The sequence below is a fragment of the Gadus macrocephalus genome, chromosome 21 (genome assembly GCF_031168955.1).
Source record: "Gadus macrocephalus chromosome 21, ASM3116895v1".
NCBI classification, from domain to species: domain Eukaryota; kingdom Metazoa; phylum Chordata; class Actinopteri; order Gadiformes; family Gadidae; genus Gadus; species Gadus macrocephalus.
Window position 1 is genome coordinate 5,957,835 of NC_082402.1, and position 26,749 is coordinate 5,984,583.

Genomic DNA, 26,749 nt, shown 5'->3' on the forward strand with positions numbered 1-26,749 from the left:
TGCCTTATGAGACTACATTTCCTGTCTCTCACTAAGACATTGAAACATATTGTTTGTTTAACCATTACCATTGACATTTGGCACTTTATCCAAAGTGACTTAAAACCGACTTCAGACCCCGCATTAAGGAGCAGCTCGCGTCGGCCATCTTAGCTCAAGGATGCATGCAGGCAGACTGTGGACATTGGGGATCGAGCACAGAACCTTTTAGCTGGGGAGTCAAACATTAATGCCGCTAACATCTTAGTGGCATTGATGTGCTTTAATTTCCGTAGCATATTACAACAAACTGTGAATTGACTAGTTGCAATACTTACCATTTAGAGTGCAAAACAACCTCTTCTCGCTGTTCACCGTTGCCTTGCATTTCATACGGGTCTCCATGCTTGCCCTTTGGTCAGGGATTACTGTTCTGGGGACTGTATTTGTGAGCATAAATCTTCAAACCCTATTCATGGATCATGTACTGCGTGAGGAAGTTGGCCTAATATTTAGAAAATGACGTTCAGTATTTCACTCGTTCCCAGAAACTTCATTTAGTTAAGTTTCACAAAATACTCTAAACGTTTACTCCGATCAACATGCCTTATGTGTAGTTTTCCCTTCATAAAAAAATCCATGAATTCTACATTGTAGTATTCAATGGGCATTAATCTATGGGAGATTAAAACCAGCAACATTGATTGTACTGCAATTCATCAGAACACATTACACTAACAAAGCCCATCTATTCACGAAACCAGCCTTCCATGTGATGTGAAAATTCAACAGGTGCATGTTTCACCAGATGGGAGAGAGGGAGTTAGAGAGTGTGCTGGACTACGACAGAAGAGTAACTTCCCTTGGATTTCTGCTCAATTCAATGCAGTAGGATAAGGCCATTTGTTTCCATGTTCAATATACCATGACAGATCTAGACCCATCATTCGAACACATTTCAAATTTGTTTTATAAAATGTCCAAGACAAGTTTAACAGAAGAACCGTATAATTGGGAAAGATTTGAAACAACAGATACTTGAATGGTTGCATCAAGAATTGCATTCAATGTACAGTACTTACAATTGACTAATACTGATGAAACGTGTTGAGATACCAATCATCAGAGATGTATGTTGTGGATGACATTTTGTCAGTACAACGGGCAGGGTCAAAGTGAATTAAACAGCACACGTCGTAGGCATTAAGGAAATTATTGCCCTTCATCATTCTCATTCACCATGGTAATAATTCAAGTGTCCATTTGCTGCATTTCAAAATGATGCTTCACAGCAAAACTATGCAATGCCCAACTCTTTATTACAGGGCTGGATGCAAAGCCTTTCCAGTGGGTAGGACCTCCATTTCATTTACTTTCTGGTTCGAGATGTCGGCTTCAATGATTGGTAGTTCCTCTTAAAATTTCCATTCTTTAAGGGAACAAGGCTAAAATGAAAGCGAAACAGGTGTTCATTTTTTAAAAACATTTATTGTTTTGTCATTTACTCATAAAACAAGAATGCTACAGCTAGACACATAGAGCCCGTAGAGTATAAAACAGCCAACGCAAACCCGCCTGGAAAAAAAGTAATTTCACAATAAAGTATCACAGAGAGACCGTTAAATCTAAATGTATCATTCATATAAAGCTTAGAATTAAAAAGAAAACCATTTCACATTTAAGTTAATCTAAGAAGCAGCAGTAACACTATTGTTTCTGTTCTGTTCCACCGTTGAGTCGTTTGCTTTCACTAAGTGGAGATCTGTAACAAATTCAACACATCATTATTGATTTGCCATCAATGGAAACATCTGTGTAATCTCTACCAAGTTGGTCAACACTAAGGTCTGATGTTTATGACACCAGGGTCGATATCTGATTCACAGCAGAGGAACATTTATTCTGACACCCCAAAAACCTGTCAGCCAAGATTGAACAATTTTAAAACATTAGCTAATTATCCCGTCTCTTTCCAGATGTATTGGCGTCTTGAAACATCCAAACCTCTTTGTGATCCATCACTGTTCTCTAAAGAAGTCCGTAAGAATTGAGCTAGACTCCAGCGCGACAATGAAATCAAGCTAGTAGTAGCTTGACTTTTTCAAAAGCACAATTTACTTTGTAGTCCAGCTTTTGAAGCTCTGTGAAAATACCCATCGACCGCTCAACTATCTATCGAACACGAAATAATCAAGGAGACAAAGTACGTACCAGTTCTCCAAGAGACAAGAGGAATGACAGATTTCTCTTCTTAGAAAAACTTTGTGCGGTTGAGAGCTCTCTGGGCCAGCTGGCCACTCTCGTCTGTGATTCGCTCCCAGTCTGTCTGACCCACCACGAAGCCAATAGCACGCTTCCGGTCCGCCTCCTTTTGCTCCTCCAGGTCCGCCCACCGAACCTTAAAAGAGAACGATGACAGGTCACGGGCGAGCGAAAAACATGGATATTTCTGATTATTTTTTGGGATGAAATGTTGAAATTACCCAAATTCCCCTTATAACCATCATGACAATTATTGTGGATGGTATGTTTAGATATGTTCCAGTCCTGGTCATCTGGAAGAGTATGGTATTAACCCTACAAGGGTTTAAGGGTTCGATTCATGCAACTCGAGAATACCCACTTCATGGCATTGTGAGAGACGTATGGATGAAGGCAACTACACCCGGATACCTGGTATTTCTACACAGATCTGACTTTTTGGGTGGATCCTCTTATGTGGGCTCAGCCAATCAGCTGCCGACGAGGACGTGGGTCCACTTACCCGTTTCTTGCCGGGCTGAGACATGCGCGTGGCGTAGTCGTCGGGCAGCTGAAGGAAGTCCTCCATGCCTGCCACGCCCTCCCGCTTCCTCTTCCCACCGCAAACGATGCCGTCCAGCTTGTCTGTGGAGACGGGAGAACGAAGCCGCAAACGTAATTAAAGGATGGACGGTGGTTAGAAATTCATGAATTTAAATAATTTTTACAACTGCCCTGCCAGAGTTTGCATAAAGAGTTACCGATGCAATTTCAAGAATGTCGATTGTGGAAAATCTAGCTTCTATTCATGTTGAATGAGAGCTGGAAAATTCAGTTAACAGGTTAAAAAAGTCACACATGAATGTGATTGATTTAGAAAATGTATTAACATATCCGGAAAAAGTCTGGTACTAGTAGGGTTGGGTTTCGTTTTTCCGATAACGGTGTGCTACAACGTTACTTTTAAAAGTACCGGTGCCTTAACAGTGCCTGAACTGATCACACATAAAATCACAAATGCAAGGAAATTGAACATCTATTCAATAATTTAACCTCAAATACTAAGTACAATACTAATAACGTCAAAATAAATGCAAACTTATTTTTTTTATTTTAAATTGACAGACCAATAAACATGTCTACTACTCAACGTTGTTTTAGGAACTATGTTTTTTGTTTATTACATTAATAAGTATTTTTTTTGCATATTACTGTACACGTTAAAAAAGAACCAATCAACCAGACTTATCGGTAACGAAAACGTTACACCCGCCTCTTTTATCTGATTGGCTGAGCGTCCATCAAGTGATGTTGACAAGCTATGCTTCTGTTCGGCCCTTGCCCAACAGTTAAAGGGCGGGTTGGTTTTAGAGAACCTAAGGACGGATATTTAAATCAGCAGCTTGCACTGAAATAATTCGGTCCGGTATTTACCGGTCGTAAAGGAACCGGTGCCATAGTGGTACCGAAACCGGTATCAACCGCTACCCAACCCTAGGCGAGAGCCGATTCTCGTCGCAGCGTATCAGATCAGTTATTCATTAAACACAATAAAAGTAAAATACCCACCGAGTTTTGCCTCAGACGTATCCATCTCCCATTTGCTTTTTGGAATGTAACCCTAGATTATACAGAACAAAACACTGTAGCAGTTAAATGTCTTCAGGGGGAAAGGGGGATTGGGGGAGAAGGTAGAGACAGAGAGAGAGAGATTGGTTGAAAAGAGGAGACAAAAGATTCTTTGGTTGAGGTTATAAGAGCAAAACGTCAACAATGACATGTTGGAATTTAATGACATTAACACTGTAGGGGACATGTTAACACAGTCGCATGCAAACATGGATGATGCGGTGACTTCTGCTTAGGTCAAGGGCCACTATTTTACCACCGGGTCTTCAGCTGATTGGCCCCAAGCCAGCCTATCAACCAAAACAATCCATCCACAGATGGAATGATCCACTCCCTGGTCACCCCCCCACCCCCCCCGTGGACTTCTTCCTGCTGGGCACGCCCACTTGTGATCATAAATTGATGTCACGAAAGGCTTGCCATGACTAGCCAGCCCCCCTGGTGGTGGTAAAATAGGGGCCCTTTCTGAGATGAAGGACTTCTGGGGCCATATATACAAGGATAGTGAAGTAAGGGATTTTGGCCAGCACATATTTAAACCAAACAATCCCACAATATAGCTTTCCCATTATAAAGTGAATGTGACATAGCTGATGCTTTATTGGAACGGATTGAAGGTGAAGAATCTTAAAAAGGGTACAATATGCATTATTTGCAATTTCAGGCTACGTCCAGTACGGCCTACTCTCCAAACTCCCCAGCAGTAAAAGCAGGAAAAATAACATCGGAATCTAAAAGAAAAATAAACAGTGCATATTGTACCTTTAAGAAAACACCCTATATGGGGATTCTGTCATGAACAAAATAACTAGAAACTCTAAAATAAAATCCAGCAAATGTGTAACATTTATGATGTTTGTAATTTAAACTACGTGGCGGTATGTGCACATTCCTTAAAAACCTTGCACTGCTATGGGAATCCATTTCTTTGTTACAGTATTTTTGGAAGATTATAGAATTAAAATTATTGATCCGTTCTGTCTATTTTTGACATTCTGTCTATCAAGCTTACCTTTAGAATTTTTTTTATGATTGAGTAGGTTTTTAAATGGTTGTTAGATCAAACATTTTTCACAATCGATTTGGAATTTCCACTAGCTAAATAATTGGTTCATATTTATATTAGCCACTCTTATTTCAGGAATTGTAATTTACTGGTGTGAATTGGTTCTGCAATCAATTTCACCAAATATTTCATATAAAATATAAGGTCAAGACCCCAATTGTCTAGTTTCCAGCATTTGTATATTGATGTAAGCTTCAGTCTTGAAGCTTGCATTTTAGTTTCTGACAACACATACCAGCCAGATCACGGTGATCTGAGCTAATATCTATTTATAGATAATAGAAAAACTATCAGTGTGTATGTTCAGCATCCTCAGAGATTCCCAACTTGAAAAATACCCAGTCTCAATAATAGTTGAAAGAAGCAAAACATTTATTTATTTATTTTTAAATATTTTGTCAATTCCATTGACATCAAAATCAAAATGTTGGAATAATTTTTACAGCATACTTAAGTGTTAAAATTACAGTGGTACATTTTGTAGTCATTTAATAATAAGTACTAAATAATGAACAAAATATAAAAATCCATAGCTCCAAATGAAAGTGTTGTTTTTCATTATATTTGAATGCCATGATGAAATCCAATCAAAATCTCCCAAAGAAACTAAGCAGCATATCACATGTCGAGTCAAAATGTAATGAGTCATGTGTCTTAACTCTTCTTTGAGAGTTTTGGATTAGAAATTAACTTACAATTATATACAGAAGATGAAAATATTAAGTTTGTATTTTAATATACCAGTCTCGAAAACCGTTGTAATTTTAATATTTACCATTATTTTTCACTGAATCAAATAAGTAAGTAATTAAATATAATTAATATCACATTAGCGTCAAGACAATCAACTTTGTATCATGATGCTTTTCATCATCATGGAAATCCTTGCATTACCATACAACAAACTAACAAATACAAATCTTTTGCAATATTCTGATGTTTCCATCGAACAGGAAATCTGAATTTTGCCGAAGACTTGTTGATTACAGCTTGGATTCTTCAATGTTTCTGAAAATCCGGTTGAATCCGGTTTGCTAGATTATATGGTATAATCAGAGAATTCTGTATGCATATTATTCAAGTAATTTTAGGAAGTAAAAACGTTTGGCTTCTGTTAGAAGTATTGTTACTAGATCATTTTGCAGTCTACCAAGATACATTTAGTTTTTGTTAAATTATTGCGACTTGATTCAACCTATCAACAAGATGGGGATGCCCAGAGAGGGGGTTTAAAAAGGAGAACCTGAATTCCCGCTCAGTTAAACAAACAATATTTTTCAGTTGAAAGAAATTTTCTTGGGTGGGAGGATCACATTGTGTCCCAAATGACATGAAGGAAACTTAAGCATCAGATTGACCATTAAACTGATCTTAATTTGTTTATGACCATCAGTGGAAAAGTTATCGCCATTTAAAGAGCCAGTGAACCCAAAACCTGATATGGTCATCAACATTATAATCAATACCATTTTAACACTGTTGCTAAAAGAAGTCTGCCAGTCTCCCCGAAACACTGTGTTGCGACTGTGCTGTGAACGCAGTTCTTTTCGTGACGTCAGACTACCTTTACCGAGGTGGTCTGACGTCACGACCAAAGGGCACTGACGGCGCGGTTTGTGTGGAGCTCTTTCTGGGCAGTGGTAGACTGTGATGTCTGCGAGAAAGTTGGGCAACTGCAATTAAATTGGTGGTTATGTAAGCACGGTAATCGGCATGTAAATCCATTAATTCAGCCTTAACCAAACTGCATGTACTGTACGTCTTTGTCATCGTTTTATAGTGTGCCATGGCTGTCCTGCTTTCGGCTTGTTTGATTGAAAGCTTATAATCGCTGCATTTCTCTTGGTGTTACCATTTGTGTTAGATGGAACCGGTGTTACCGATTACGTCACTAGTCCTACTAAAATAAATTGATGTTGTCCTGTGATTGGTTGAATCAGACTTAAACCCACTGCTGGTGGTCCATGCATCTTGTGTCATAAAGCTGCCATAGGGGGTCTTCTCTCGTAACGAAAAACGTAGCTACGCGTCCAGACGGCCCGTTTCATCTTTCCCGCGACGAGTACCAGTTCATTCTCGATAGGCTAGTTGAAAAATGTTCGCCAGCACGTGCGTAAGTACGACGCAGTCTACGTACTCTATTGCCAGACGACGCTCACCACGCAGAACGACACATGCGAGCGTTTTCGTGGCGACCAACTTACGGCAGCTCTTTGACAAAGAAGTAGAAATTAGCAGCAGTGGCTCAGAAGCTAGAGCGGGTTGACTTGTAACCGGGAGGTTGCTAGTTCGAACCCGGGCTCCTCCTAGTTGAGGGTCGAGGTTTCCCTGAGCAAGACACCTCGTCCTAACTGCTCCTGACTGGCTGGCTGTCGCTTTGCATGGTTGACACCGCAGTCGGTGTGTGTATAAAAATGGTTGTAAGTCACTTTGGATAAAAGCCTTATGAATCTTATGAGGCTTTAGGGCTGCTCTGGTTTCCACACTCATCCGCTTTACCCTTTGGTCTACCATCGACCACTTTTTGTAAGTGCTGTTATTGTTTGTGCATCCTATGCGTTTGGATGCAGAAACAGAACTTTTGTTTGCTTACTTTCACACGTGTACAAACCAACTGTATGAAAACAAAGGATTATTAATGCAATTGCTGCATTGGATTGAGGCAGGTGCCAGCACACTAATGGATTCCAGCGGTGCATTTGTAATGCTTTGCAACCGTACCCTTGTGGAAAAATACCGTCAGCGCTCAGACATTGTGGACATTAGTTAACATTGAATAGTAATAATAACCACAGATGAGGACGGATATTAAGAGGCACCAGAAGGAGAGTGCACATCAAGTTAGTAATGTGGTGAATCTACCTCATGAACAACTGATCAAATCAAAATTAAATGATGTTCCTTTCAATTACACATTTTGTACACAAAACCTCTACTGGCGAAACGTTTTCATATTAGAAATTGTCTGCCGTCATGGAGAGTTCAATGTGCATTTCGTGGAAAGCTACTTGAGGGTGAAATGCATGATTAATGTTTGGCTTGGGTCAGTGTGCGAAAAAACATATCGACGTCGTCATGGCAACAGTAAACATGGATACAGGTTCCCTGGTTCACAGAACCCAAGGGTTTCAGAGCTGAGGCTTGAGTCAGTCAAACCTGGCCATTTGCGTTTCTTAGATTTACAGAGTTGGGCTTCTCTGTTCTTTCTACACGCGAGGAAAGTTCTCAGCTTTCACCTGACAGTTGAGTTTTTGCCAGAGCCAAAAGAAAATCATTGATTCACGAATTAAACAAAAATCTAACATTAGTGCTGAAGAATAGCCAATCTACAAAGTATATAGACATTATCTTATTCAATGTTGCAAGTGTCAATATATTTTTCTTCTCAATCAATGTTTGTGAATGACGAAACATAATCTTTAAAATCTTAAACCTCAGCTATAATCATAAAAACATCCCTAATTTTCGAGGCAACAGTTATTTGTAACGTTTTGATGGATTTAGTGTAGTAGTGTAGAGGCTGTATAATGTGTGCCTGTGAAGCCCTTTGAGGCTGAGATTAAGGGCTATGCAAATACAATCGGCTTGACCTGTTGAGTCAAATGAAAGAGGCTAAGGGTTCACCTCCCGTGATAGATATGACTATCAATCGGTGGAGAAATGAGACTGCCGACTATGTAGCAACAACAGCGATTGTTGGCGTGGTCCTACCATGTCACCCTCTTCCTCCTCCTCCCTCTTCATCTCCTTGGTCTCATCCTCAGGATTGAAGTCTTCCATTTCGACCTGCCGATGCAAAAGGGGTTCAGTTCATTTGTAATCGAATCCATGTTGGAGTACACTTTGCCATGGCTTGACAAGCTAATGATTGAACAGCACTGGGTCTCATGATAAAATTGTAGGAGAACAGTACTGGGTCTCATTTATAACGGTAGGGGAACAGTAGGAAAGAACAGGATTGGGTCTCATGATACAACGTTAGGGGAACCGTAAGATGGAACAGCACTGGGTCCCTTTCATAACGGTAGATGAACAGTAGGATAGAAAAGCACTGGCTCTCGTGATACAACGGTAGGGGAACAGTAAGAGGGTACACTGCTGGAATGCCAGGATACAATAGCTCAGGGACGAGACGTTACCTCCTCGATAGCAGCGTCCTGAAGCAGAGAGCGGACATCCAGGCGCACCATGTGACGTGGCGACAGCTCCCAGTTGGACGACATCTGGGAAAATTAAACACGACCTCCATGAATGTATTGTCATCTACTGGGCATGTGCGGAAGGTTTGCTAACTGTTCTTTGAGTGTGAATAATGGCGGTGGCATGTAAAGTGCTAACGTTCAGTAAAAGTCTTAACTCTAAACTGTCGTTGTGGTTATTGGATTAACATGTGGGACCAACCCAGCACACCCAAACACAACCTCCATGACCAGCGTGTTTTCTGCATTTATCAGCAACAAGTATGCATTGGTATGCTTATGGACCAATACAAATATGAATCTTTGCTATGAGCCGAAGTGCGACAGACCTTTGCGATGTCCTTCAGTGTGCGACCGTGTACGTTCCTCTTCACACAGGTCTGGTTGTCGGCCGTGATTTCAGCCACGTAGACCTAAGAGGAGAACGTGGCCATTGTGGTGACAGGGACAACAACATTTGACAAACATCTCGCCACGATCACAGAGCATCATCTCAGCGTAGATTCAGGGCAACTGTCATTCTCTGCCATTCTGCCCAAACAGGTGAATACTGCCTCACACGCGTGTTGTGAAATGAATCCCAGACCCCCAAAAGAGGAAACGCCCGGCCTACCTCAAAGCCTTTCGTTTTGGCCGCGCTCCAGAACTGCTCAAAGTGTTTGACGCGGTCGTTGATGGTGTCCATGATGATGAAGGGGAAGAAGCCATCGTCCAGGGTCTTCTTAAAGGTCTTCAGCAGACTGCTGCGGTATGTGTCCTCCATCTCCGGCTCGTACTCGTACTCCAGCACCTGAGGAGGGCGATTTTTGACAATTAGCTTGGTTAATATTGAAATCACGATTATTCAAATGATTGTTTTTGAGTTTGAAAAAAAAACAAAAAAAAAACATGATGCATTTATTCAGCATTTCTCGCCAAAAAAAAACGTTGAAATTGAGAGCTTTGAAATTTCTCCTTAAAAGAAACACAACATTTCCAAAAAAAAAAAAAAAAAGTTGATCGGGGAGGACTGGTCAGAACGGACCTTGTTCTTCACCCGCCTTCCCGTGTCGGGGTCCTTCTCCACCTTCTCCGACTCTGTCATGAAGTAGTCGTCCAGGACCAGGACTCTGGGTGGAGCGCCCCCACATTCCACCTCCTTGTCCTGAGGTTCAGGAGCAGGACGTGGAGAAAAGACACACCAAGTTAGGTAGACAGGGGCAGAGGGTAAAAGGTTAGGTGGTGGATCATAACCTGTTACTTTAACGTGTGCTAGACCGTTATATACCGTTAGCCTCATAGCATAATTGCTTAAGTCATATTTGAAGGTTCATATTGTATTTAGCGTCAAAAATGACTGTCAAATAGATGACTTCGGCAGATAATGATTATGGAATGTATAAAGCATTCTGATTGGCTTAGGATATAGCCAATGAGGCACAGTGATTCAGCAGCGTTACGAGAGTACAGTTAGGATAGATATCAAAATTTGGCCCAAATATGACTAGGCAATGAGGCTAACGATATGATATACCTCAATATGTCAACAACATCTGGGAAACTAATGCCCCCACAAATCCACTTACTCGGATCAGCTTGGCGACGTGACTTTTACCGCTTCCGGGAAGTCCTCTCATTATGATGACAATCTGAAAAACAATGCACACATTATTAAACATTCAGTACATTTATGTAATTGAACCATGTTTTAGGCTGTCTGAGAGGCACCGGGCGGTGGGTTTGCGTACCCTCTCTGGGCGGGACATCCTGCCTGGGGGTTTGAGGAGGTCGTCCACGTTCTTGGTCTCTGGTTTCTTCTCGGCGCGCGGGGGGGGAGGCTGAGGCTGAGGAGGAGGGGGTTGGGACGAAGCAGGGCCCGGCCCACGCTCCTCGGGGAAGCCCCTCCTCTCCCCTGGACGATGGGAAACAAGGGAAGAGTTTCATGACAGAGCCACGAGGGTCTTCGTGCCAAGTATTGGTCTACATATGGACATCCTTGAGTAAGGTGCCCAACCTTGACACATGAATGATATTCAACTAGGGATGCTTATTTTCCGATGTATCGGAAAATAAGATGACATTCACCGATGGCAGTGGCCGATGTTTACATGTTTAATGCTTCCTCCTCTTGAAATGTCACTGGAACATGTCTTACAAACTGCATATCGCTGATCTTTCTCCGAGACAGTGAAATACTCCCACATGACCGACATTTTCTTTCACTTTTATTTGGAAACAAACCACACATGCACACGGGCGCCTTTTTTTTCCCGTTGTATCACTCCGCAAGCGTCCTAGGTTGCTAAGCGACGCCAACGTCTTTGGCAGACTATTTCTCAGCTGATCAACACTACGAATGCTGGAAACAAATAAATTGTAAAAAGACACACTGTGTGAATTTATTTCTTTGGCCATAGTTTCCATATGCTAAAGACGTGTCTAGTTTACCGGCATGCAGGCTGTGTTCAGTAAAATAATTAGCGATCTGTTTTTGGCGCATGTAGGCCTATCTGCCTAAGCCCACATTGAAATAATTTGGATGTTGAATGTTGATGGCGCAGTTGTTGAAATAAACATTGATTTCATACAAATCATAAAAGCCTCTCTCTGTGTCATTGTGTGTGCGTGTATACGAGGTGCGCGTCTGCGTGCGTTCTTGGGGGGGTTAGGGTTTGTTTACCTTGCACAAAAGGGGGAATAAATAACAAAAAAAACATCGGTATCGGTTATCGGCCAAATTGTTATTTTAAACATTGGTATCGGCCCAGAATTTCATGATCGGTGCATCCCCACATTCAACCGAAACTAAAGATTCACTTGCTTTTTTCTATTTTCTTTTGATACAATGTGTCTGCTAATGATTCAATAGGAAAAGTGCATTAAAAAATTGGGCATTTTTAAGAGCACCGATACACACTTGCTGCCACCTAAAGGTGAAAATATATACGTAGATTGCTTAATCTAAAAAAATCTCAATCTTTGGAACAGACATTCGAATAAATGTCAAAAAATGTCAGGCCATGAATGAAAAGCTGCCACAACAACACAATGACTTTTTAAGATACAATACGAAGAACCTTTATACACCATCAAATTCACAAAATGATGCGAGCGTAGTCTACTCCCGAAACCCTAGAAATGCAGCCAACATAAACTCCACACTAATCCAAGATGGAAAATGCCTGGAAAAATACCCCGCTAGCATAACCATGGCTCTCGGCCCTTCCATAACACCCCAGACAGGACTCAAACCCATAACCCTTGGCTAGCAAGCACCATAACCCCTCCCTCCATCCCTAAGGCTGGAGGGAGGGGAATAACAGACATCGCTCCGACACCACCGCCGTACTGGATGACTGACGTACCGTACGGCGAGGACCGGTGGGGGTAGCGCTCCGGTGGCCCGCCGCACTCCAGCGGCGTGCGCTCGTACGGGGGTCTGTCGTAGCTGGGCCGGGCGTAGGGGTCTTCGCGGTCGCGCCCATCGCTGTCCTCCCGGGGCTCCCGGTCGCGGTAGCTCGGCCGGGGGGGGTGGGCACCGAAAGGAGGTCTGCAGAAGGAGGGAAAGGAAAAAGGACAAAAGTAAAATTAGTAGGTTCCTCTTTTTTGTACGAAACGGTCGTTTTTATTAAAAGGTGACAAAGTTGTGATTTGCTGTCACAAGCCGTTTTGGTAATCTGCTCTTCTGACATCACAAGTGGGCGTGTCAACCTAGATGTGTGATGGACACGCCCACTTGTGATGACAAAAGAGGCAGACTTTCAAAACAGCTTGTAACAGATAATCACACACACCTGGTGGTGTAATATTTCACTTTCAATTACTAAAACGTTTACACGCGCACATGCCGGCTAAACTAAAACCACATGTAAGACACACAACATGATGCACTACCTTTCGTCAACCAGCATCGATTGGGTGCTTGAGGCGAAAGCAGACAGAGAGAGAGCCATGTTAAACGTCAGGAAAGTTTTCCAGAAAACAGACTGACGTCGAACGGAAGACCGTACCTGTCGTCTCTCGGGGGGTAGCGCTCCCGGTCGAAGCGGTCCCTCTCGTAGTCCGGGGGGGGCTTGTCCCGGTAGGACTCCCGCTCCCGGCTGTACTCCCGCCGTTCGGGGTAGGGGTCCGGCCGCCGGTCGTAGTAGGGGTCCCGGCCGTACGGGTCTCTGAGTCCCAGAGGTTCTGGAGGGAAATGGGAGAATGGGAATAACGGGTCCTGAGTGAACGTGGGAATGACGCGACATAACGGAAGGGGAAACTTTATGTTTTCCCTATTCCCCTAAAAAAGTTGTGTAGCTTTCTTTGGCGGGAGACTCACCCTTCTCGTACGCCCGGTCAGTCTGCAGGGGGTCCGGCCTCAACACGATGCGCTCCCCGTACGAGATCCGCTCCACCGTGGTACCTGGTTCTGGAAAGGTAAAGGAATATAAAGATGTAGATTGGGACAGGTTGGGGTCAACCGCCAGATACCACGAATCAATTACTGCTGTTCAATGGGACGTACCTCATGCAGGGTCCAAAATCAACCCGCCAATGGTTGCCAGATTGGACCATTTGGCAGGTAAAAACACTAAATTCTCAAAGTTTTTCTCAACTCAGTAAGTCGCTTTGGATGAAACCGTCTCCATAACATAACCAGATGGTAGGGGTGTAACGATTCATGCGATGCATCGATGAATCGATTGTCAGTCCTACCGATTCAACTAAATCGATCTGCTAAAATAAATAAATAGAATGAATCGCTTTGGCTTCACCAATAATTGATATAAATGCTTTAAATCGTATGAATCGATTATGATTAATGTTTTAAGATTTAGTTTACACGTTTATTTTGTGAAGTGCAGCTCGGTAATCCGTAACTCTGTCATCAGCTAGTCAGCTTGCAAGGAAGTCCCACGAGAGTTTTTTTTCTCCCTCACCCTCTACTGGTGCATTTCAAACATGGCAGAGAGCGGCAGCGAGATTATTAATGCACCAGCAAACTTGAAATCCAAGTGTGGAAACATTTTGGCTTCGCAAAGAATAATGGTAAAATTGACAAGGGGTGTCACATTATTGCATGTTTATTTCACGGATATAGAATTTTGGTTCAAAGTTACTGAATCGAATCGTGGTTTACAGAATCGAATCGAATCGTTCCAAAAAAAAAAAAAATCGAATCGTTCCAAAAAAAATAAATTGTCCTTGAATCGAATCGCCAACTACTGAATCGTTAATCGAATCGTCTGAAGCCAAAGTTTCACACCCCTACCAGATGGTAATGTCGTTATGCCATGACAACCTCAAAGTCTCAAAACCAATCCACCAAAATCTGCTACCCACTGCAAGTCGCTTTGGTTAAAATCGTCTGCTAAATGCCCTAAATGTGAACGTCTCGACCAATGGCGTAGCCCTACCGTGTCCGTGTCCGTAGTCCACCGTCTTGGGGAGCATGGTGGGTGCAGGGGCTGCGGGGGGGGGCGGCGGATGGTAGCCTGCGCTGTGAGGCATGCTGTCCCAGGCCGCCGGCTCACCAGCCGCTGGCTGCGCAGACGCCACCATGCCCTGTGGACAGAGATACACGTTCACAAACGACATACACCGACCAGGAACTCCCAGTGTTTCCCCTACCATTGTTCAGGCCTGGCGGGCCGCCAGGCCAACGAGCGCCCCCGCCAGGCCAACAACCGACCAAAAAAATAAAAAATGCGAAAAAAATAAATAAATGCGGTGTCGCGTGCGCAGATGATGCCCCATCATAACGGACAATCTGACAGCATTAAGTTATATCATCATTAGCATGGCACCACCAAAAATTGTATTGTAAATAAAATTAGTTTATTGTTAATAACGTGTTTATTGAATCATTATCAACTTGTGATGGCTAAGCAAGTGTTTTATATGGAAATAACCAACAAATACTCTAGCATCCCGTGAAAAATGTATAACAAATCACACTATCAGCTCTTACCACCGGGCCTAAAAAAAATTCTAGGGGAAACACTGAACTCCATTAGGGATTTGGGACTCTTGTTATTTTGTGAATTTCGCAGTAAGAAAGAGGGTTGGAAGAAAGGGTGTCCATTAGGGATTTGGGACTTTTGTAGTAAGAAAGAGGGTTGGAAGAAAGGGTGTACATTAGGGATTTGGGACTTTTGTTGTAAGAAAGAGGGTTGGAAGAGAGGGTGTAACATGGTGGATGGTGGCATGTCACACCCTCTCTTCCAACCCTTTCTCTTACTATCGGGATGGTGTTGACCCCATTGACCACTTACAGGTTTAGCCTCCCATAATAATATAGTAATAATCATAATGTTAAGTCGGACCTTGAGAGCGTTCCTGACTTCTGCGGGGATCTCCAAGCCCAGCAGGCCGGCTGGAAGTTCAGGAGGGACTTCTGTGGCGGCGGGATGGGTTTCTGTCACCCCTTCCTGCATCTCTCTGTCAAAGGAGGCGGAGGATAAAAACATTAGAAAATATCAAAATGACATTTAACCAAAGCATATTGTCCCATGCATCTGATAACTAAAAACATTTTGCCATATTGACCTCGTTTCTTTACATAAATAGATTTAATACAACCATCAAATTACAAAACCATGACCAATATTCAGTGCGACAGTAACACGGTAACAGTACTCTTGCAAACAGGTGTGAGAACATCACTGACTGAGCCATGCGGGGCTCATCTCACAAGAACCCAGAGACCCGGCGAGTCCGGGGGTCACCCACCTGATGAACTTCAGCTCCTGGGCCGCCTTCAGGATGATCTCGTGCTGCCGCTGCGAGAGGGCCAGCACCCCCGCCGCGCTCCCGCCCTGAGCGGCCGGGTCGCACGAGGCGTCCGGGTGACCCCCGCCCGGCGTTGCCGGCTGCGGGGCCGCCATGGCGTCCATGCCGGCGGCGGGCTCCCCCCGGCGGTCTCCGTAGTGGGGCCTGGGGGTCTCGTACTCCGGGGGGTAAGTTCTCTCCGGCAGCGGAGGGGGGGGCGGTCGAGACGACCGCTCCCACTCGGGGTGGGGCGGCTCCTCGTGTCGGTACGGCGCTTCGTCCCGGTACTCCCGTATCCGGAGTTCCCCCCTCGCCCGCTCCCGTTCCCGCTCCCGTTCCCGCGCCCGCTCCGGCTCGTCGTACGGGTACGGCCGCGCCCGCTCCCGCTCGTCCGGCCAGGCGCCGTCCCTGAAGCGCTCGGGGCGGGGCGAGAAGTCCCGGGCCGGCGTGGAGCGCTCCCGCTCCCAGTCGGGGTCGTGGTAGCGGCGCTCGCGGTCGTAGTCGTCGGGCGGGTAGTCCCGGGGTTGTGGCGGCGGAGGGCGCCAGCCGTAGCGCGCCTCCCCGTGGCCGTAGTCCTCCACGATGGCCTCCCGCCGGCCCTCCTCGTGCGGGGGCCCCCCGGGGGAGTGCTGCATCCCCCGACCCATGCCCATCGCAGGGCCCCCCCGGACGGGCTCCCGGTCCATCAGCTCATGCGGCGCGGGGGGGGGCCCCCGTCCCAGAGCTCCAGGCTGCGGCGGCGGCGGCCGGTGCCACTCGGGGTCCTTCTCCATGTCCTCGTCGTACGGCGGGGCCTCCTCCGCCGGCTCCCGCATCTCGTGCGCCGCCGGTGGCGGCAGCATGCGGCCCCTCGGCATGTCGTGGCGCATGGGCCGCCCGCGGGGGTCGTGGCCCCCCCGGTGCATGGGGTGCCTCATGGGGTCCATCATAGGATCCATCATGGGGTCCATCATGGGGTCCATCATGGGGTCCATCATAGGGTCCAGCTCCATGCCCTCGGGGTCCGCCGGGGGTCCCAGCGGCCCGTGGTCCATGGGGCCGTGCGGGGGGAACGGGGGGCGTCCCCGGCCGGGGTGCATGATGCCGGGGTGGCCGCGAGGGGGTCGTCCCCGCCCGGGAGGGAACGGGGGTCTCATGCCCCTCATGGGAGGTCCCCAGTCGTCCCAGTAAGGCTCCTCTTCCCCCCACTCGGCCGACTCGGGCTCTTCCCAGTGCCTCTCCATCGGCTCGCCCCTTCCCATCGGTCCGCCCATCCCCATGGGGGGTCCGCCTCGCCCCCCCGGCGGACCTCCTCGGCCCATGGGGGGTCCCCCTCTCCCCATGGGAGGTCCCCCTCTCCCCATGGGGGGTCCCCCTCTCCCCATGGGCGGCCCACCTCGGCCCATGTGCGGCCCGCCCATCCCCATGTGCGGCCCGCCTCTTCCCATGTAGGGCCCCATGGGAGGCCCCCCTCTCCCCATCGGGGGCCCCCCTCTGCCCATCGGGGGCCCCCCTCTGCCCATGTAGGGCCCCCCTCTGGGTAAAGGGGGCCCTCCCCTCCGCTGGGGGAACCGTCCCCTTCCCATCATGGGCCCTCCCATCCCGGGCTCCCCGTAGTAGTCGTCCTCCTGGGAGAAGTGGTGCTCCTCCGGGACCCACAGCTCCTGCTCCGGCGGCGGCTCCGCCTCGTCCGCCGCGGCGGGGGGCTCCTCGTAGGCGGGGTCCTGCCAGTAGTAGTCGCCCTGCTCCTCCTGCGGCACCGTCTCCTCGCTCTGTGGCTCCCCGTAGCCGAACGGCACGCCGTCCATCTGGTCCGGCGGCGGGAAGCTGTTGAACCCGCCGCGCCCCGCCGGCAGCCCACGGCCCCGCCCCCGCGGGTGGGGGTGCGGAGGCGGAGCCTGGCCTCTGCCCCGCCCCCGTGCCATGCCGGGCGGCGGCTTGGACGGTTCGGAGATGGGCTGCGGTGGCGCGGGAGGTTTGGCCGGCAGTTTGCCGTCAGGGAGCTTGGTGGCGTTCGGGGCTCCATGGGTGTTCGTTGACCCCGGGCCGCCCGGTTTGAGATTGGCCTGTGCCGGAGCGGTGTTCTTTGTCGCCGGGGGCGGAAGAGCCGTAACACTGGGTTTATCGTTACCAGTGCCCGGTGGTTTTTTAGCGTCTTCCTTTCCTTGGGTCGTCTGCGGGATGGGGTCGGTCGGCAGGAAGAAGCCGGAGGTGCCGTCCAGGCTGTCGTCCGCCATGTCTTCCCCTTTGCCCTTGTTCGGCGAGGAGTCCTTTGCTTTGTTGGCCGGGATGGGCCCGGGCTTCACGGGGGTCTTGGAGACGGTATTGGTCTGTGGTGTACTCGTGGGTTCCGTCTTGGGCTTGGGGCCCTTTGCTGGGGGCTGTTGGGGAGTGGGCGCGCGCTGGTTGGGTGTGGGAAGCCTCTGGTTGGGAGCGGGAAGCCGTTGATTGGGCGCTGGAGGCCTTTGATGGGGGGCGGAGGGATGCTGCTGGTTTGGGGCTGGGGGCCGCTGTTGGGGTCCCTGGGGGCGCTCAAAGTGAGGCGGGGGTCCGGGCGGCCGCTCAAAGCGGTTCTGGGGTCCGGGTTGTCTCGGGGGCTGATCGAATCTGGGCGGCGGCCCACCAAAGCGTGGCCCGAAGCCTCTCGGGTTCTGATCAAACGGGGGCCGTTCAAATCGGGAAGGACCGTCAAAGCGCTGCTGGGACTGGTCGAACCTGGGGCCGTTCCCTCTTGGACCATCAGGCCTGTCGATAAAATTATATATGAAGAATTAACGAATCAACCAGGAATTATTATGACAAGAGCAACAATGACATAAAGATTAACAAGAATGTTTACAATACATCACATCGTCATAGTAATCGTAAATGTATGGCTCACCTTGGTCCTCTTGGGCCGTAGTGTCCGGGACCCATCTGTCTTTCTCCCATAGGGGAAGGAACACCGCCTCTGACAGCATTAGGCTCTGAGGGTTGTCCGAATCCAGGTCTTGGCCCTTGACCCCTCGGCCCTTGACCCCTTGGCCCCTGAGACATCGGGCCCTGGGACATCTGGTCATGGGACATCTGTCCCTGGATCATTTGACCCTGAAGCATTGAGCCTTGGGGCATTTGGCCCTGGGACATTGGGCTCTGGGACATCTGGCCCTGGGACATTTGGCCATGGGGCAACATCTGTCCCTGGGGCCTGGAGCCTTGGGACATTTGACCCTGGGACATTTGGCTTTGGGACATCTGATCATGGGACATCTGTCCCTGGGGCCTTGAGCCTTGGTTCATCTGGCCCTGAGGCCTTGCACCTTGGTTCATCTGGCCCTGGGACATTGGACCCTGGGCCCTTGAACCTTGGGACATCTGGCCCTGGAACATCGATCCTTGGTTCATTTGACCCTGGAGCATTGAGCCTTGGGCCATCTGTCCCTGGAGCATGGAGCCTTGGGACATCTGGCCTTGGAGCATGGAGCCTTGGGACATCTGGCCTTGGAGCATGGAGCCTTGGGAAGTTGCCCCCTGGGACGACAAACCCTGGGACATTGGGCTCTGGGACATTGGGCTCTGGGACATCTGACCCTGGAGCATGGAGCCTTGGTTCATCTGACCCTGGAGCATGGAGCCTTGGTTCATCTGACCCTGGAGCATGGAGCCTTGGTTCATCTGACCCTGGAGCATGGAGCCTTGGTTCATCTCACCCTGGAGCATGGAGCCTTGGTTCATCTGACCCTGGAGCATGGAGCCTTGGTTCATCTGACCCTGGAGCATGGAACCTTGGGGCATCTGACCCTGGAGCATGGAGCCTTGAGGCATCTGACCCTGGGACGCTGAACCTTGAGAAAGCTGGCCTTGGGATGCTGAGCCTTGTGACGGCTGGCCCTGGGACATGGAGCCCTGAGGACCACCGGCAAAGTCCTTCCCCGGGTACTGACTGTACTGGTCCGCCATGCCACCGCCGTACTGGGAGGACGGGTAGGGCACCATAGTTTTGAGGGTGGCCGTGCGCTCCTGCAGGTGGGCGTTGGTGGCGTTCATCTGCTCTTGCCACTGTTTCCACTGGAGCTCGTAGTCCTTCAGCTGGTCTTTGTGAGGGTAGGTCTGGAACTGGTCGTGCCAGAGCTGGAAGGTGTGCTCCCAGTCTTGGTACATCTTGGTGAACTGCTGCTGCTGGGTTTCGTAGTGCCTGAGCTGCATCTCACTGGACATCGACTGTAGAAAACTACATCTTAAAATACTGCTATTGGTTGTGTTTTAACTAGTAGATGTTTAAATAGAGACTGTCTGCAAAACAGTGAACCTTGCCATTTGATTTAAACATTGTCATGACTGAACGTAATTTACATTTAGACATTTACATTTAGAAGACGCTTTTATCCAAAGAGACTTACAACTAGTACATTTGTCATAAGAAAGTGAAACCATATATCCCTGTCGCTACAATCACTAACAATCGCTAGGTTAACCCAGTACCCACGTAATAACATTCAGATGAAAATTGCCTCTACCTGTAGATTTGCGGGTTGCTGGATGAACTGCTGGTACTTCTCCAGGATGTTCTGCAGTTTCTCGTGCTGCTGCATGAGCGCCTGGTACTGCATGCCCGCCCTCTGCTGCTGCACGTGCTGCCACTGCGCCGCGGCCGCCTGCAGCTGCTGCAGACGCGCCACCTCCTCCGGGTCCTTGGGAAGGTCCGGCTGGCGAAGATCAATATGTTAGCATATAGATTAGGAATCAATAATGGATGAAGACTCACCAACACACTGACGTGACTCGAAATAACTAATTTAGGCTCTTCTGTAAAATTTAGGTGAAAGATACGATGTTACTGTTGATATTTTCAAAAGGAAAAATATAAAATACATATAATAATACAATAAAGAAGGGTTTGAATGAAGCAAGTGTGTGTGTACATATTTGCTGTACACAAGACCCAATTTATACATTTTGTATGTGTTTACCTCTGATACAAGGCAGTATTACGTTGTTATAACACATGCCTGCGCTGCCGTGAACCTGACAAGTACTTTACCAATTTCTCTATTGTCAACTGTAACCCATAGCAGGGTGAATGATAACTAGGTTTAGTTTTTAATGACTTGAATGTTGCTTGATGGAGTTGCTTAGTGCTGCTGTAGTAAAGCTCTACCTTAGCATTGGCGACAACCTCCATTTCTGGAAAGCGCATGCCCTGCCCCAATATCTGGGTGTATGATGACGCTTAGAACATGGTATCCAACCTCAGCTGGATAGGGCCTTTAAACACAACAACAAAAAAGACATGCTTACATCCTCGGGAGGTGGGGGAGGAAGGGGGGGCTCCTCTTTGGGTGGAGGCGGGGGCGGTGCGCTCTTGGGTGGTTCTGAAGGGAGGGGCGGGGCCGAGTGACCGTGGGACGAGAAAGGGGCGTCGCCCGCCGCCTGGTTCTGCCTCGCCCCGTCATGTTTCAGCTTCTGGAGGTTCTGGAGGTGTTGCTTGTACCAGAACTGCTGCTGCTCCTGCAGGGAAACAACCCAGCATGTCAAAAGACCAGTCACTCTCCCTGTTGGCAGGCCAGCACAAAAAGCTGGGCCCATACCTTGTTGTTTATGACGCATTTGTGTCAAAATTATGTAGTTTGAGTAGCTTTTGATAAATCCATCTTCTAAACTTACTATATTACTCCATAGTAATGTGTATGATGAAATCAACACTTAAAGGAAGGCTGACAGAACTGATGCTTATAAAGAACCAGACAACAGAGTGCTGCGCACGGTAACCAGAATATAAAAAGTGGTTTACCGAGAGCTTTGTTGAGGAGTGTGATAGCAAGTAAAGAATAAAGGTGAAGCAATGTAGGGCAAACTGCTTAACATGCTCAGTATATTGTATTTGTTATCACTAACTGTCTTTGGTCCAGAAAACCATTTCAAGATGATCAACAACTTTTTTTGACTGGCAATTGTAATACAGGTCTGTATGAAGCTTTCCAGTTGTTTCAGTTCCTAGAATGGAATGTCACCTACATAGATAGATTATTGTAAGTTCATCCTAAAGGCCAGAAAGTCTTCGCCACCAAGGTTAGTTTGACTGTGTGTGTGTGTGTGTGTGTGTGTGAGAGATAGTTTGAGAGAGTGCGTGTTCCGCGTCAATTACCTACAAATCAAATGTGCTTTTTACTGTAGCTGGCAAAGCACTACTACAAAATCACGATTAACTATGTTCGCAGGCATCTTCAATAAAGTATTGAGAATGTATACTTTCTGAGAAGGTTTGTGCATATCTATCCTGAGCTGGCATATAATTATGTTCTCGTGTACCTCTTTCGATTTAGGACCGTCATTACTCGGTGGACCCCCGCCAGACGGTGCTTCTGGAGGGGGAGGGTTGGGCTTCGCCCCGGCGGTCTGCGGTAGAGGGGGACGGGGCTGATCATGCCCTCTTGCGGACTGAGCCTGGGCCTCGTCCTGGTTATAAAACGCCGGGGCACCATCAAAAACATTGTCGGCATGCCCCGACGCTTCAGACTGCCACGACGGTGCAGAAAACCCTGCAGCACCTCCACCCCCGTACGACCCCGGCGCGCTGTTGTGGTGCAGCACCGACTCTAGCTGCTTCTGGTGGAGCATCTGCAGCTGCTGCATTTGCTGGAGATGCTGTTCCTGCAGGCTGGAGAACAGAGCGGAACCCCCAGCAGGAGCCGCTCCGAAGCCCGCCGCCGGGGCGGCCTGGCCGGCAGGGTGCTGCTTTCGGGGCGCAGGCCCGCCGAAGTTCTGCGGTTGATGGCCCCCATAGTTTCCCCAGGAGGGAAACATTTTTGACTTCGGGACGGTGTGCCGGGCCTTTGTGCTCACATACGACCCGGTCCTTGGATCGAATCACCGAGCCAAACGTGATCTATCTTTTAAAATGCGGTCTCGTTTGCATTGCGAGGCTATATCGAAATACGGCTATAGGTCAAGAAATATTTCACTTTCGAGGGAGGAAAAGGGAAATTAGGTGTATTGGGAGATTTCCGTTGTAGCCTGAATGGTTAGCTACTAGGCATGCAACAGCTTCGCGTGCACGGAAGTGCGACAACGCTAGTCCGTCGGTAATATCCGGTTACTATTCTTCATCATTTCCGCAAGGGGTCGGAGTGGTTCGTCCATCGGGGTGACTGGACCAACTAGGTAAAAAGGCGATATGAAAGTCGGATACTTCAGAGGCCTCATATGGAAATGTAAATCACCCAAATTGTGTTATCTTTGATTGTAGTGTATTTTTATACAGGCTAGTTCGTATATTTTTTGCTGCTGTAATGACAGACGTATTATCTTCAAAGCATACTTAGAAAGTCCACTAGATGGAGACATTTATCAAGAAACAAAAGCAACATGTAAGAATGGCATCCATCCGTCTTTCACAATAATAGCGTAATAACACACCAATAATAATGATCATAACAATAATGTCGCCATTATGTCATGATTATATAGACTGCTATCATGCAATATTTAATCTAATGACATAAAGACTCATGTAAGTGTAACCAATAAACAGAATTTACTTGGGTTGTGATCAAGAGCGTCAGTTTGTTTTTAGAAGCGTTGGACAATAACCATAAGCTTGAGTGTGGTTTGAAAAGTGCTGGGTATCCTTATGTAAGCTATTCATCCATTCAACGCCGCATTACAAATAATATGCTCTACAGTGTATTGTCAGGTGTTGAAAATCCTATTCGAACAATAAAAGTTGAAAACCACAGTTTGTGTTTTGGCTTGTTTTGCAAAACGGCGTTGGAAACACCATGGCTCGGGATATGTAATACTAATACACACAGGACAAAGAACAGTGTTGGCAATTTAACACTTATCTTGACATCAACAAGGTTTACCAGACAAACAATGCCAGACTGTAAAGGGGGTACAAAATGAAACGAGGTACTGAGCATCAGCCTTTTGAAGACGAGCAAGGGCTGCTGGTAGCATATGTTATGCTGCATTAAAAAAAGAAGAAAAAAAAAGCGCCCAGAGGAGAATTGCATCTGCCAAATCCTGACCACCAGTAATCACTCTTGAAGGATCAATGTAGACTTCACTCGTTAGAACATCATAAGGAAATTGCCCGTGGGGACAAAATTCGAATTTTAAATAGTGGTAGGGACATGCACCGTCCCCCCGTCCCCCCGTAATCTACGCCTATGGTTGTGATAGCAGTGTACTATCAATCCAGATTTATTCAACAATTGCTGGACTGAAACACATCTTCTTCATCGAAATCGGATAAATCATATAACTATATATTTGAAGCACTTGGAAATGCAATTATGTTTTGGTTAACCCTCAATTGGAATACGAAAATAAAATACAAAAATAACATATTTCCCTTTTTTTTAGGATGTTAAACCAAATACTTAAATGTCTCAACAACAACAACAACGTTTGGTCTTTCTCAGTGTCCTTTTATTGTCTTTAGCAACAAGAAAAAGTAATAAAGTAAAGTAAATTAAAGTAAAGTACTGGCCAGCAAAACAGTATTATAGAGCTCTATACGTGTGTGGTGATTGAAATGGTTTTGCCTGTAATCCACGGGACGTTCAGAAGATGGGGACGGCTCCTCACGAGACACTGGGAAAGGCAACTCAGGAACAAGAAAACAGGCCGTCTCGTTCACCAATGTTCATTAACTCGGTGGAGTTCCCTCCTTGCGGTCTTCTTGTGGATACAAGGCTTCTGGATTTTTATCAAAAGCGAACCGAGTATTTTGTACGGTAAATAAAATACTTTTAACAAGTTAAACTCCGAAATAACAGCAGGAAAATTACAGCTTGTCCACACATTACTTGCATGCATTGAAAGAGAAAGAAGCCGCGCATTTTCATCTCCAAGTAAACGATAACACGGCAATCGTAAAGCTGCCGTAACATAAAGTGGTCGTAACACTTAAAGAAACACACACCAAAAACAGTGATATTACAAGAAAGCAGGGCCGACGGACTGCGGGGGAAAGTGAGGCAGTCCTGGGGGGGCCCAAGGCAGAGGGGGGGCCCATGGCAAAAAAAAAGAAAAAAAAGAAAAGTATTTTAACTATTTTTAAATTATCCACCAGCCCATCGTGTTAGGAGTCGCACACGGCCACGTCTCTCCCCCCCGTCAACAATTGTTCTCTACCCCCCCCCCCCCCCCCCCCCGTCAACAATTCAGCGCAGGGGGCTGGTAGGGGGAATTCGGGGGGGGGGGGCCCTTCAGTAGCTCTTGTATACAGGGCCCAGGATTTGGTGCCACGGCCCTGCAAGAAAGTATTAGCTGACTGAAAATACAGCTGGGTTACATCTGCATGCAGTTATGTTTGATCTTGATTTAATCAGAATCAGATCCTGAAACTTTAACCTAATGCGATTTACAATGAATTTAATTAAATTTTACGATATCATTAAGGAGCATGTACGGCATTAGGACATTTTGCTTGAGGAGGCCTACAGGTAGACAGCGTACACTGGGGATCGAACCCAGAACCTTTTGGCTAGGAGTCAAACGCCCCTAACAACCCAATATCGTCCATCCAAGGTAATAAGCAGTGAGGTCCTCAGAAGAAGGATGACCACATGTACCAAGTTGTGACCTAACACAGTTTCCATGCTCTGGGAAGGCCTTGAGGCACAGAGGGCATGGCTCAAACAGGAATCCACCCCAAGAGGTAAAAAGGCCAATGACGGCAGATCGCCCTTGAGTTTTTTGGTACACACGAGTATTTGTTCCAGCTTTTTTTTCTTTCTCTTAAGATCACCAGTAAATCTGTATTAATTTTGACCAGAACCACTTAAAAAGAATCGTTAAAGCGGATTAATCAAGCCCTTCGCGTTTAATGTCTCCCGTTAATTAGTTTGTCAGCAGTGTTTTAATATCGCCTAATGACTTCATATTTCACTGATGACATTAAAGGGGTGTTAAAAGAGGGGAAATGGACCATTCAGGACCCAGCTCTCCTTTTTTGTTCTGTAGACGCCCTCACTGAATAAGACAAGGTCACCCATGCCTAGCCTTTAGGGAGAGATACGCTGTCAGGGGGTTGGGGGGGGGGGGGGATCTCCCCAGAGGGAGCTCGTTCTCTCTCTCTCCCTCTCCTTCACTCTCCCTCCTCCCTCTATCTATCTCCCCCTCTCTCCCCTCTAAAACAGCACGCCAGGCACAATGTGATACACTTCAGTGTTAGAACAATACAGTGTGCAGGGGATTGCTTTATACAGCTTAGGGGCCGACGCGTATACTGTACTGTACAAAGCAGGCGTGGTGGGGGCCCCCGGCGGGATATAGCGATGATACAGAGCCTTTTAGGGGCCCAGCGTCCCTCACACTTGTGGGTAGAAGGAGTCATTAGCTGTTTATGCATTTTGTACGGTTTATTAACGTGTGGAATGAGGAAAGAAGGGGTGAGATATGTTGTATTAAAAGGCACGTTATTTCATGGGGATGCACTTGGGTCTATGGAAGAAGGTGGTGTATTGTGATGCGCAAAATAAAGGCTTTTTTGTCTGTTTAAAAGAGATGGCTAAATCAGCAGTAAAGCTTTCTAAACAAGTAAAAGGGGCGGGAATCCAGAACGGTGAAAGTTGTGGTGGCCGGCAATACTGAGGACACGGCGCTTTCCCTGTGATGAGAATCCTATGTTAAACAAAATGTTCAATGGACACTAATGGATCCGGTACAAGTCCATGCGCCGCGTCCAAAATGCTTTGTTTGACAAATCAATTTTCCCATAACCCGGTCAGGGGAAAAGTGATGCGGATTGATCGCCCCCCCTGACTTTGTTTCCTGAATATTGTTTGATGGCTGCATAGATTAATTGGTATGACATTTGAAAGCCTTCTCTCCACTGTCAGCACCCGGGCCTCCACACGCCAATCGAACCGTTGGTCTAATTGTCTCCTCTTTAACCCACGCCCCCACCACCACCACACTTCACAAACTAGAGAGG

General features: G+C 47.1%; 1 protein-coding gene across 2 annotated transcripts; it reads right to left on the bottom strand.

Annotated features, from left to right (window-relative positions):
• Positions 1-1,447: 1,447 nt before the first annotated feature.
• Positions 1,448-22,885, bottom strand: ylpm1 (YLP motif containing 1). 2 transcript variants are annotated; one of them, XM_060042243.1, is made up of 21 exons: positions 22,114-22,885; positions 21,103-21,306; positions 20,322-20,510; positions 18,707-20,025; positions 15,808-18,570; positions 15,402-15,516; positions 14,493-14,640; positions 13,415-13,504; positions 13,104-13,278; positions 12,459-12,643; positions 10,842-11,005; positions 10,680-10,742; positions 10,139-10,258; positions 9,728-9,904; positions 9,444-9,527; positions 9,055-9,138; positions 8,627-8,701; positions 3,790-3,841; positions 2,744-2,865; positions 2,191-2,377; positions 1,448-1,741 (listed from the first exon to the last, which is right to left on the bottom strand). In XM_060042243.1, exons 1-20 carry the CDS (start codon positions 22,606-22,608, stop codon positions 2,231-2,233), a joined length of 6,771 nt encoding a protein of 2,256 aa, XP_059898226.1. In that variant the 5' UTR covers positions 22,609-22,885; the 3' UTR covers positions 1,448-1,741; positions 2,191-2,230. The 2 variants fall into 2 exon arrangements, with proteins under 2 accessions (XP_059898226.1, XP_059898225.1); XM_060042242.1 differs by having other exon boundaries at positions 21,103-21,312.
• Positions 22,886-26,749: the final 3,864 nt, after the last annotated feature.